The sequence below is a fragment of the Geotrypetes seraphini genome, chromosome 17 (genome assembly GCF_902459505.1).
Source record: "Geotrypetes seraphini chromosome 17, aGeoSer1.1, whole genome shotgun sequence".
Classification (NCBI taxonomy): Eukaryota; Metazoa; Chordata; class Amphibia; order Gymnophiona; family Dermophiidae; genus Geotrypetes; species Geotrypetes seraphini.
In genome coordinates this window covers 21,905,800-21,918,961 of record NC_047100.1, presented here as the reverse complement: position 1 = coordinate 21,918,961, position 13,162 = coordinate 21,905,800, and the positions used below count along the sequence as shown (strand labels likewise).

Below are 13,162 nucleotides of genomic sequence, written 5' to 3'. Positions count from 1 at the left end.
CATACATATAGATTTCAGGTTTGAATCTGTGTATTTTTTTTTTTTTTCTGTACCTAAACTTTCAGGCTTAGCGGTTTGGCACGTCTGCAAAACGTCATTTGATTTCTTGTAAAAAGTATTAAGAGGCTGGTCTGGTGACTTGGCGACAATGCGGTGCATTGCTACATGGAAGGTTTCCTGAATTGTGCATTCTGCTCCCTTGGTCTGCTGACTTAGGGATCCTTTTACTAAGGTGCGCTAGCGTTTTTTAGCGCGTGCTAACCCCGCGCTGCGCGGCTAGAACTAACGCCAGCTCAGTGCAGCTTAGTAAAAGGAGCCCTTAGTCTGGAAATATTAAGAAACCCTTTGCTTTTACAGTTTCCTACTTCTCAGGGACTACGTTCAAAGTCGGCTCTTTCTTCCACCTTTCACTATTTAGACGCTCAAGTTTTAAATTCCCTTCTAAATTCAAATCTTGATTACTTAGCCGTGGTAGCAAGTCCCCAGTGTGGCAAATGTGAGTCAGCCTGTAGGAATTAAATGGGCTGTGTCGCATTTGCGGCATAATTGTTATCACAGCTTTGTAAAAGGGACCCTTAAAAACTATCTTTTAAAATCTTTTATATAATTAGGTGGGTTGTTTTATTTATTTAGTCGTTTTATGTAATTATTATAATCGTTGCTTATTTTGATAATCCTTCAGGGTTTTCTGAATCTCTTGATATATGTAATCTGCCCTGAACTAAAAGGTGGTCGAGTGGAGAACAGGTAGACGTAAATTACACATTTACTCTTTCCAAAAATATTAGGACTAAAGGGCATGCAATGAAGCTACTAAGTAGTAAATTTAAAACAAACCAGAGACCGTATTTCTTCACTCAACATATGATTAAACTCTGGAATTTGTTGTCAGAAAATGTGGTAAAGGTAGTAAGCTTAGCAAGGTTTAAAAAAAAAAAAAAAAAAAAAAAAAATGGTGTGGACCATTTCCTAAAAGAGAAGTTCATAAGCCATTATTAAGATGGACAGGGAAAATCCGCTGCTTAATTCTAGGATAAGAGGCATTAATTCTGCTTTACTCATTTGGGATCTTGCTAGGTGTTTCTGACCTGGATTGGCCACTGTTGGAAACAGAATACTGGACTTAATGGACCTTCAGTCTGTCCCAATATGAATATGAGCGTCCGTATCGTTTTCGATTTCTTATCTTCAGGACCTAACCAAATCAACCCTGTTCAGATTTAATCTAATCGCTTTTGTAAAGGTATCTTCCCACAGAAAACCAAAATATGCATTCCCAGCAACCTTTTAGAAGACTCTGCCTTCCCCAGTCTCCTTGGGTGTGTATGCGTGTGCGCTTATTAATAAGGGGAAAGGGTATGGAACACTTACACCACCTTTTTGTAGTTTTTACAAGTGCGCTCAAAGCGGTTTACATACAGCAGGGATCTCAAAGTCCCTCCTTGAGGGCCGCAATCCAGTTGGGTTTTCAGGATTTCCCCAATGAATATGCATTGAAAGCAGTGCATGCACATAGATCTCATGCATATTCATTGGGGAAATCCTGAAAACCCGACTGGATTGCGGCCCTCAAGGAGGGACTTTGAGACCCCTGACATACATGTACTTCCAGCATTATTCCCTAGCTGTCCCGTAGGCTCTCAATCTACCTAACGTACCTGGGGCAGTGGATAAGTGACTTGCACAGGGTCAACAAGGAGCAGGGCAGGATTTGAACCCACAACCTCAGGGTGCTGAGGCTATGGTTCTAGCCACTACGCCACACTCTCCTCCAATAAGGAGCTCGTCTTGTCTTTTCTTTCCAAGATGCAACGAAACCAGGTCTTCAGCAGCAGCAGCAGACGCAGGGCAAGCACCCATTTTTCAATCTGTATTTCCTTGAATTTTTTTTGGAAATTCTTTGAAATTGTTTAGACGACTGAAGTATTTCGTCTCCCAGATATTGGCAGTGCTGGAGTTCTGCCTGCCTCTGTGCCAGAAGTTGGGTAGATTTATCAGCTATGGTTTCTATGAGATCATCCACCTGTCATGAAAAGAAAAGCAATGGGCAAGGGAGACAGAAATATGTTTGCTCTTGTAGAAAAAAATAACAATTTATCAAAAAATATACAAGCTGAATATCCCAAAAATCAAAAAAATAACCAACAAATATTCAGAGTAAAGCTGCTAATAGTGGAAGGTAACAGGCTGAAAGGCAAGTATCTAACATGGAGAAAAAGAGCTCAGTGTTTCAAGGAAACAACCAAGAAACCATATGTTCAGTTATAAACTGCCATACAAAACACATCCCAGGTCAAAAAACTCCATGGAAAAGATTTATAAAGATACAGTTTAAAGTATACAAATTAAACTGCAAATGACAGCAAAAAACTTGCACTTATCTTCCATTCATCTCCCACAGGCAGTGGAATAAATATCCGTTGCTCCAATACAGAACCAAACACACTTTTCAAAGAATGAACTCAGTATTCCCTGGAGTTTTTTGACCTGGGATGTGTTTTGTATGGCAGTTTATAACTGAACATATGGTTTCTTGGTTGTTTCCTTGAAACACTGAGCTCTTTTTCTCCATGTTAGATACTTGCCTTTCAGCCTGTTACCTTCCACTATTAGCAGCTTTACTCTGAATATTTGTTGGTTATTTTTTTGCTCTTGTAGAAAGCCATCATGGAACAGTTTCAGTAAACGGTGGCCAAATTTTGGGTGCTGAAAAAAAAATGCATGCTGAATGCTAACCTATAAATGGCACTCTGAGGTGGGTGCTCTTTAGAGATTAGTATGAGAATTCTATAATACTGCATGTATCCTCAGTGAATGCCCCTTACCCACCCATGCCCTCTTTTCAGTTGCATGCTCAAAGATTTGCACAAACATCTTTGCAAATCCTAATTGGAGCCAATTTACTGCAACGATTGATTTTAGCACTCAATTATTGCTAGTTAGCTTGTTGCTTAAATTGTGCATGCAAATTGGGTGCCATATATAGAATCCTGGGGAACATTCATGTGCTCAAGGTTTTAGGGGGTTCCCCCCCCATTACTCATGCATTTCCCATCCTGGCGAGTTCTTTTTGTGTCCCTGCCCCCTTCCTGTAAGTTCTGTCCTCATCTGCACACTTTAAAATCATAAGTAGCAACATTCTAGAGCTCAGATTGTGATATCATAATGCTTCATTCCACCAATGCCTAAGCTCTGACCTCATCTGCACAAGCCTCAAATGCTTTAAAATCCTAAGTAGCAACATTCTAGAGCTCAGATTGTAATGTCATAATGCCTCGTTCACCAATGCCTAAGCTCTGATCTCATCTGCACAAGCCTCAAACACTTTAAAATCGTAAGTAGCAACATTCTAGAGCTCATTGTGATGTCATAATGCTTCATTCCACCAGTGCCTAAGCTCTGACCTCATCTGCACAAGCCTCAAACACTTTAAAATCATAAGTAGCAACATTCTAGAGCTGAGATTGTGATGTCATAATGCCTCATTCCACCAATGCCTGAGCTCCGTCCTCATCTGCACAAGCCTCAAACCCTTTAAAATCATAAGTGTTCGAGGCTTGAGGGGGTAAGGCAGAGCTTACAGGAATGGGCCAGGGACTGACAAAACTCACGGGGACAGGGACAGATTTGACCCTGTGTCATTCTCTAAGTACAGAACAGTCCAATGTGCTCTTAAAAGCTCAGGTGCTGCAGTGTCATGTATTTACCTTTACTGGGAGTAACATATTTGTGAACAAGCATACAGGAATGTCCTTTTTCTAAAATCAGCTGAACTGCATGCACGCACGCATACCTCTCTTGTGTACAGGCTACATGGGCCTGATTCGACAAACGGTACCTAAAACATATGCGCCAAGAGACACAGCACTTATTGCCCGTCAATCTTCAGTTAGATGCTGTTTATAGAATTGCTCCTAGCGGTGCCTGAATTAGACTTAGGTACCAGTAGGCACCCTAATTATAGGCGCTTGCTATTTATGTCAGGGTTTTCTTGGCCTAAATATCGGCACCTAAGTCCAGTTTACAAGCAAAACACACCTAAGAACTGCCCATTAATCACACCCAATTTCTGGTAGGCACCTTGGACTAGGCAACTACCCGAAAGTCGTAGGCGCTTAAACCCCAATTCATTTTTTTGCCAATTAGCTGCTAATTGCTCATTATTGATGCCAGTTAAGCTTTTTAAATGTTAGGCCCCTAGGTCAGATGGGTATGCCAATCTTGATGCCTGACTTTAGGCATCTAATCTAATCTAATCCTTAGGTTTGTATACCGCATCATCTCCACGTTCGTAGAGCTCAACGCGGTTTATAGTAGGAGAAATAGGAAGATACTGCAACAGAGGGTTAGAGGTAGAAGTGTGAAGAAAATTTACAGGACTTGGGATGCCAAGCTGACGATAAGTTTTGTGAAAGTTTCTTTATTGTGGGAGAGCTTCCATACAACTACAGTAAAACCTTGGTTTGCGAGCAGAATTCGTTCCGGAAACATGCTTGTAATCCAAAGCACTTGTATATCAAAGCAAATTTCCCCATAAGAAATAATGGAAACTCAGACGATTTGTTCCATAACTCCCAAAACTTTAATCCAAAGTATTGTACTGTATAAAGTAAAAATATATACAGTAAAACAAATTAGCCTGTACTTGCAAGACCTCGCTCGTTTAGAAACAGCCACTACACTTCCGCAGGGTCAGAGAGAGAAGAACCATCGGCTCAGATGTGATGCACGTATGCAGTGTGCGCTTGCATTGCAAGACCTCGCAGCGTCGGAGAGAGAGACGAACCATCGGCTCAGTTGTGATGATGCGACATACGTATACTGTATGTACTGGTATTTCAAGAACACTCCGCAGCGTCAGAGAGAGAAGAACCATCGGCTCAGTTGTGCGCATATATTGTACATACTCGTATTTCAAGATGATGCTTGTCTATCAAGTTAAAATTTAATAAAAGATTTTGCTCATCTTGCAAAACACTTGCACACCGAGTTACTCACAATCCAAGGTTTTACTATACTAATGACTGGGGAGTCAATTCAGAACAGTTTACATGCGCTAATGGTGTTGGAGGTGGAGCTGGGGTATAGAGACATTTGTACGTATGCTGGTGTACATGTAACAATGTTCAAAGATAACTTACTGTATGTGCCTACCTTCAGCCAAAGTTAAGTGATTTGTTATAAAATCACTCTATCAGGTTCATTTTGTATGAGCATGTTCTAAAAAGTTCCCCAAAAGTTATTTTTGTAAGCAAAATTAAATTTATGAGAAACGGGAAAAGGAATGCCCTTGAATAGGACAGAAATCAGAGATATGGGATATGGGGTTTTAGGGAGAGAAAGTGAGAGTAAAGGAAGATGAAGGGGAGGGAGTATCAATGATAGTGGGGTCAAATATTCAACGGAGTTCAACCAGACAGCAGAGGCTCCTTAGGGGTGGGCCGGGGGTGAAGTAAGGCCAGAACGCCAACTTAGCCCGTTGGCAGACATAGGGGTAGCATGCATGCAATTGCATACGTATGTTATAGAGCAGTAGTAGTAGTTACGCTTGCAACTTTAGTGCCAATTAAGTAATTGGCTTTAAGTGGTTTTATTGGCACTACGTTGATTTAAATTTGTACTTATATGTGTGACAGCAAAAAGCTACTATTCTATAAAGTTAGCACAATTCTATAGTGTACAGCAGCAATGGGGGGGGGATGAATTCCACTTGTATGCATATAACATATAGGATACTATGTTATGTGGTAAAATGCCACATTTAGGCATGTGCATTTACACCATCCGTAGAGCAGGCATAAGTGTTCGCATAAATTCTGACTTACCCTTTATTCCATAATGGGATCTGGGCATCTACAAGACGTTACAGAATAGCACTTAGCACCCACCATTTCTAAACTAAACTAAACTAAACCAAACCTTAAGTTTATATACCACATCATCTCCACGGATGTTGTGGAGCTCAGCACGGTTTACAAGAACTTAAAATATAGGAAGAGAAGGAAAAAATAAAAAAGGTTTACATGAACTTATATATAGAAGAGAAGAGTGAGGGATAGAATTACATTTTAGTGAAAAGCCAGGTTTTCAGTTGCTTGCGGAATAATTGGAGGGAGCCCAGGTTCCGCAGTGGGGTAGTAAGGTCGTTCCAAAGACCTGTGATTCTGAAGAGAAGGGATTTTCCCAGTTTGCCTGCATAGCGAATACCGTGTAGAGAGGGGAAGGATACCTTTGGGTGGGTCTGGTAGATTCAGGACTCGAGGAGTTATAAGATAGTGGGATTAAGGGAGGAAGGATGCCGTGAATGATCTTAATCTCATGTGCATTTTGTCACCTAAACTTTGGTGATCTATACAGGTTCCCCTCCCTTTGTCTCACTGAGAGATGAACATTGTAGAAATTATGTAAGAGGAAGAGTACCTGCACCTGAAGGTTTTCTATAGTTAAATCTGGATGGTGTAATACTTGTGCTTTAGTTTTTTTCTTCCTTTTGATGACAGAAAAGTGCTTCTTTTTTGATGGATATGGGACCTGATTTAAAAAAAAAAGAGTTTAGTGTATTAGTAACATAGTTTGCACATCTGAATTCATAAACCAATAAGAAGAAATTAAATATTGTTCTATGTAATGAATACAGAGCACGAAGCAGACGTGCCACCATAGATAAAAAGACTGAAAACTGCAGAACAAGCAAAGGTTGTCTTATTATAAAGAGAACATTAGGTAGAAACCAGGTGCTTTCAGATGTGTAGGTACAGAAAAAAAAAAAAAATCACTGCCTGGCGTTTTTATCAGGAAAAGTGATATTCAAAGGGGCTTTAGATCAAACTAGGTAGTTGTCAGCATGATCATTTTTGCTTAATGGCAATACAAACCTCCCCTTCCCCTGCTTTTTTACAAAGCTGTGCAGCAAAGGCCCCAAAGCCCTTTAAGTGTTTAAGGGTTTTGGGGCAGTTACTGCAGCGGCCTGCGCTAAAAATCTTTGTAAAAGTGGCCCTTAATTAATTGTTAGATGTAAAATTAGGGATCTAAGGATTAGCAGAGTGACCTAGTGGTAAGAGCAGTAGATTTAGAATTAGGGAAGCAAAAGGTTAAAAACTGCTTCTACTAATGCTCTATGTGGGCCTGGACTTACATAGAAGCTACAATTTATGGTCTTTACTGTAAAACAGAAATTGCATTTGATGATAAAAACAATTATTTTATATTGTTAATGTTCATTATTGACTTGTGGGGGGTTTATATGTTTTGATATATATGCCTAGAAGTCCTGCCAATCCAATCTCATCAGCTTCTTTGACTGGGTAACAAGAAAGTTGGACTTGGGAGAGTCTTTGGACGTCGTGTACCTGGACTTCAGTAAAGCTTTTGACAGTGTCCCACACCGCAGGCTGCTAAGCAAGATGAAATCGATGGGGTTAGGAGAGACACTAACTGCATGGGTCAATGATTGGCTGAGTGGCAGACTTCAGAGGGTGGTGGTTAATGGTACCCTCTCTAAAACATCGGAGGTGACCAGTGGAGAGCCACAGGGCTCGGTCCTGGGTCCACTCCTTTTCAACATATTCATAGGGGATCTGACTCAAGGGCTTCAAGGTAAAATAACACTATTCGCCGATGACGCCAAACTATGTAATATAGTAAGTGAATGCAGTTTACAGAATTATATGGCGCAGGACCTGCTTACATTGGAAAGTTGGTCCTCAACCTGGCAGCTAGGCTTCAATGCTAAGAAATGTAAGGTCATGCACCTCGGAAGCGGAAATCCATGCAGGACGTACTTCTTGAACGGAGAAACTTTAACTAGGACTTCAGCAGAACGAGATTTAGGAGTAATCATCAGTGCAGACATGAAAACTGCCAATCAAGTGGAGAAGGCTTCATCTAAGGCAAGGCAGATATTGGGTTGTATCAATAGAAGTTTCGTCAGCCGAAAGCCTGAAGTCATAATGTCGTTGTACAGGGCCATGGTGAGACCTCATCTGGAGTACTGTGTGCAATTCTGGAGGCCACATTACAGTAAAGATGTGTGCAGAATTGAATCGGTTCAACGGACGGCCACCAGGATGATCTCGGGGCTCAAGGGTCTCTCGTACGAAGAGAGACTGAACAAATTGCAGCTCTACACTCTTGAGGAACGTAGGGAGAGGGGAGACACGATCTAAACATTTAAGTACCTCACGGGACGTGTCGAAGTGGAAGATGATATTTTCTTTCTCAAGGGACCCTCGGCCACAAGAGGGCACCCGCTCAAACTCAGGGGCGGAAAATTTCATGGCGACACCAGAAAGTATTTCTTCACAGAGAGAGTGGTTGATCATTGGAACAAGCTTCCAGTGCAGGTGATCGAGGCAGACAGCGTGCCAGACTTTAAGAATAAATGGGATACCCATGTGGGATCCCTACGAGGGTCAAGATAAGGAAATTGGGTCATTAGGGCATAGACAGGGGGTGGGTAAGCAGAGTGGGCAGACTTGATGGGCTGTAGCCCTTTTCTGCCATCATCTTCTATGTTTCTATGTTTCTAAGAACATAAGAATTGCCGCTGCTGGGTCAGGCCAGTGGTCCATCATGCCCAGCAGTCCACTCACGCGGCGGCCCTCTGGTCAAAGACCAGCGCCCTAACTGAGACTAGCCCTACCTGCGTATGTTCTGGTTCAGCAGGAACTTGTCTAACTTTGTCTTGAATCCCTGGAGGGTGTTTTCCCCTACGACAGACTCCGGAAGAGCGTTCCAGTTTTCTACCACTCTCTGGGTGGAGATTAAAATAAAGTGCTGTTTTCTGTCTCTTCAAATTCAAATGCAAGTTTGTTAAACATTGGGAGTTTTGGGCTGATGATAAGATATTTGACCTACGTACTAGAGAATGACACGGTGACAAAATTCATCACCGTTCCCATCCCCGCGGATAACCGCGGGAAACCATCTTCATGTCATTCTTTAAGGCGAGAGGGAAGAATCAGAGTATGAATGGCCACAACCACTGACCCTCAAGCTTTGCTTTGAAGAATGCTGGTGTAGAAGGACTGAGGTTGAAACAGACACTACAGAATGACAGTCTCTGGTATCCAGAGCAGATATTGTGATGTCATAATGCCTCATTCCACCAGTGCCTAAGAGCCAATCGCATCAGTGATGTCACAATGGCTTCATTATCCTTGGCTCACATAAGAATCGGAGTATGAATGGCCACAACCACTGACCCGCAAGCTTTGCTTTGAAGAATGCTGGTGTAGAAGGACTGAGGTGGAAATAGACACTAAAAAATGACATGGGATTATTTCCCGCGGTTATCCGCGGGACGGGAACAGTGATGAATTTTGTCACCGTGTCATTCTCTATTACGTACATAGAAGGGACATTGATGAATTCGATCCCTTTTGTGAGGTCTCATTTTTTTCTTTATCCTGAAGAAAAAATATTTAACTTGTCATATATGTTATTATGTGTATGATTGGTTAACTAAACAACAGGCAGTTGATATATTTTTGGAGTAACAGCATTGCCTCATTTGCAAGCAGGGACACTGGCAGAATTTGTTCATCGACTATATCTGAGTTTTGACTTAACCTTCCAAATAAGTAAACCTATGAAACTCATGCAGAAATAGCAGTCTGTGGTCCGAAAGCCAATGAGCATAAGGGTAGACTTTTACCTTTTTCAGTCCAGTGGGCAGAGATGTGACCGAAATCCGCCTCGTCACATTCCTTGACCGAACTACTGTGTTTTTCCCAGTTATTCGTTCAGTTTCGGCCTTCACAACATTAACGTCCAGTTGCATCGTTGCTTGTAAGAAAAAAGAAAAAATCTTATAAGCACGACAAACTTTGCCGTCTGACTCTGAAATCTTGCTGGTGAGAAGAGGGAGGTGAGACGCAGTGGCGTAGCGAGAGTGAGAGGCGTCCGGGGGGGGGGTGGTGGCACCCCTCTTCACACTCCTTCCTCGCCCCCCCTCCTGCCATGTGCATGCTGCTTCCCTTCCCCCGTGCCTCAGTCATGTTCCTGGCACAGGCAGCAACCCCTAAGCAGCTGCTGCGCCGGCATTGGCTCTGACTCCACTTTTCTAGGTGCGGGTCCAGGAAGTGACATCAGAGGAAGAGCCAATGCTGGCGCGATAGCAGGTTGGAGGTTGCTGCTCGTGCCAGGAACGTGACAGAGGAACGGGGGAAGGGATATGGCATGCACATGCAGCAATAGGGGATGGGAAAGGAGCAGGGGCAGAGAGAAGGACAGGTACCTGCACCCCAGGGTTGATTCTCCCCCCTCCCCCCCTCACTATACCACTGGTGAGACATGTTGCTTCTCAATGCAGAAAACCAAAATTTCATTTCCTTACCTGCATTTTCCTTTTCTGCTCTTGATCTGCTTTATGGCCCAGTGATTTACTCCTGCTCCCTTGAGCTTCCAGCTCCATAGCAACTAGTCTCTGTTGGACCGCAATGCCGCAAGCTGTGTTTCGCGGTTACCCGCGGTCACTACTCCATTTCTAATCACTATTTAGATCAACCATTTCAATGGCAGACCTTGGAACAATATGTACTGTGTATATCCTAAGTCTGGTCAGTAACACCCAGATTCTATAAATCCTGGGATGTGCATGCGACATACTTGGCTGAGCCAATTAATGCCAGTAATTGGTTGCTAATAATCAATTATTGCCCAACTTGCTAAGTGCTAAAGATCCATGCACAAATTCAATAGTACACACACCTCAAAAGGGGGACCTGGGTAGGTCAGGGGTCACTAAAGCTGCACACTGAATGTCGCAGATGTGCAACTAAGGTACATGCCAGGATTTATGCCCGGTTTCCGTTGGTGCACATCCTGGCACCCAGAGTTTGGTGCGGAAAGTGGCTCTCAGTGCTAGTCCATCAACAGCACTCAGCGTGGAGTGTTGTTTATAGAATAGGTCGTGTGGATCTTTTTCGACACAATTTTTAACCCTTTAATTGGCACATTGGTGAAACAGCTTCTTGACATAACTTAAGAACATAAAAATAGCTTTACTGGGTCAGACCAGTGGTCCATCAAGCCCATTAGAGACTCTCAATGTTAAGGATGGGCAGTCCAACATTTTTTCCTGTCTTTTGTTGTTGTTGTTCTTCTTCTTTGCAAAATAATTCACACTGTGTTCAAAGAGGGTCCATTTTTTTTTTTTTTTAATCTTTATTGATTGTCAAACTTTGACAGTGCAATACAATTAATTGAACATAAAAAACTGCACTATTAAAGAATGCACACACTTTTTCCTAATGCACACATTCGCAAACCATCATGCCCGCATGAGCATGCAAGTGCTGTCGGGAAAGACTGCACCCTCTTAAGCGTGCATGGCAACTATCGGTGAACCACATTTCATCCATAAAAACTGCCCAGTTCTTCCCTGTTCTGTTACAGTTCCTCAAACTTGGAACGCCCTCCCTATTTATCTCAGAGAAGAAAAGAACTTAGATAAATTTAAAAGTAAACTTAAGAGCTTTCTTTTCAAAGACGCTTATGATATTTTGGAGTCCCAGCCTATTTTTGCTTATTTTCACAAGGCTACTTCTTTTATTTCCCTCCTATTGTTCTTTACCATAATCATCCTTCTTTCTATCATTATGATTGTATTTCATTGCCCTGCCTTTCCCTTTGTTTTCCTTTTCTGTTTATTCTGTTAGTCGTTAATTTAATATGTTTTGTTCAGTGTCCATCTGTCTTTTATAACCCCTGTATGATCTGTAAATTGAATGATTTGTTTGTCGCTTAGATATTTGAGTAAGCGATTAATCCAATACTTATTAAACTTGAAACCTGAATGTTGCTTCCAGTTCTATTGTAAAAATCTGGACCTGTGGGCCCGCCCCCCAGGCCCGCCCAGTTCTACCCTGTTCTGCCCAAATCACACTCCGTCCCGCCCCAGCCTCTCACCCCCCCCCCCAACCTGTTCTCGTGGTCGGAGCCGCATCGGGAGGGCATCTGCGGCATGTGCGGGTGTGATGTGGTCACATACAGGCGCACATTACCGCGTTGCATTCGCAGATGCCCTCCCGGCGCCGTCCTGAGCCGGAAGCTTTTCAAAACCTGGACAAAGGGCTGGCTTTTGAAAAGCCATCCAAAAGCCATTTCCTGGCAGCACTAAATGTAGCCTCAGAGCATGGAGAAAGATCCGCTCTAGGCATAGCCTAGGCCACTTTTTAGTGCGGCTTTGTAAAAGGGCTCCTAAGTGCCGCTGGGTCAAATGTCACATTTCTCAACACCTGGTATGCGCAGTGCGTTAATCGCAGTATGCTGGCAACACCCCATCTGGTTAAAGCGTGACTTACTGTGCATTAATCAATATTTTACCGTAAACTCTGTAACCGCAGTCTGGCGAATTAGTACATGGGCATTCAATTTACCTTTCTGCGCCAGCCTGTCCACTTTTGTCTTGTGGAACAGCTTTGGAGAGGGCAATTCTTTCATTAGTTTTGGGAGGAGACTCTGCGTGCTTAGCAAGATGGTCACTTTGTTTTCCGTGTGGCCCTCGGTCCTGGGGTTCTGTTGCTTCACGGTTTTGGGCTCTCTGAAGTTGGAAGGCAACATCTTGGCTACTGTCAACTTCATTTTTGTCGCGAAATTCTTTTTCTTAGGTTCACGGGTGTCCAAAGGTTTAGCATCATTTGCGCTGGCTGTTTCTTCCTCAGGGATCAGGACGCTTTGGCTCGTTAAGTTATTTGACGCTGCTCCGGGCCACCTGCACGACAGAGAGTCTTCACTTGGCATCCACATTCATGTGAAAATGATCTGCATGGAAATTGATTATTACTGTACCCTGAAACACCCCCCACCCTTGAATAATATGACAGTGAATACCTAAATAAGCATCTCCCTTAGGTATCCACTTAACTGATTCCTTCAAAGTTAGGTATCTTTCTTCAGTTGCCTATATTGTTTTCCCCACTGAACCTTGTAACTACTTGAACCCTGTCAAGTTATTCTATCGATAAATCCAGATATCTTATACTTGTATTTCTATACCACAACATGTAATTTACTTAAATCGTTGTAATGTAATTCTCTCGGTAATGTCCTGATCTCTTTTAACTGTAATCCGCTTAGAACCGCAAGGCACAGGCGGAATAGAAATCACAAATGTAATGTAAAACCTTGGATTGCAAGTAACTTAGTATGCAAGCAAGCA

General features: G+C 42.6%; 1 protein-coding gene across 1 annotated transcript; it reads right to left on the bottom strand.

The window, feature by feature from the left end:
• Positions 1–1,825: 1,825 nt before the first annotated feature.
• On the bottom strand, positions 1,826–12,750 carry C17H3orf49 (chromosome 17 C3orf49 homolog). Its single transcript, XM_033926613.1, has 4 exons — positions 12,381–12,750; positions 9,656–9,786; positions 6,421–6,531; positions 1,826–2,023 (listed from the first exon to the last, which is right to left on the bottom strand). Exons 1-4 carry the CDS (start codon positions 12,748–12,750, stop codon positions 1,826–1,828), a joined length of 810 nt encoding a protein of 269 aa, XP_033782504.1.
• Between the last annotated feature and the right edge of the window lie 412 nt (positions 12,751–13,162).

What these genes read in the sequence shown, in the direction of transcription:
- C17H3orf49 (XM_033926613.1), bottom strand. Translation starts at nt 12,750, where the DNA reads ATGTGGATGCCAAGTGAAGACTCTCTGTCGTGCAGGTGGCCCGGAGCA. An exon ending in TGCCCACTGGACTGAAAAAG is followed by an intron (nt 6,532 to 9,655) that starts GTAAAAGTCTAC and finishes TTTTTAAATCAG; the next exon opens with GTCCCATATCCATCAAAAAA. An exon ending in TAGAAAACCTTCAGGTGCAG is followed by an intron (nt 2,024 to 6,420) that starts GTACTCTTCCTC and finishes TTTTCATGACAG; the next exon opens with GTGGATGATCTCATAGAAAC.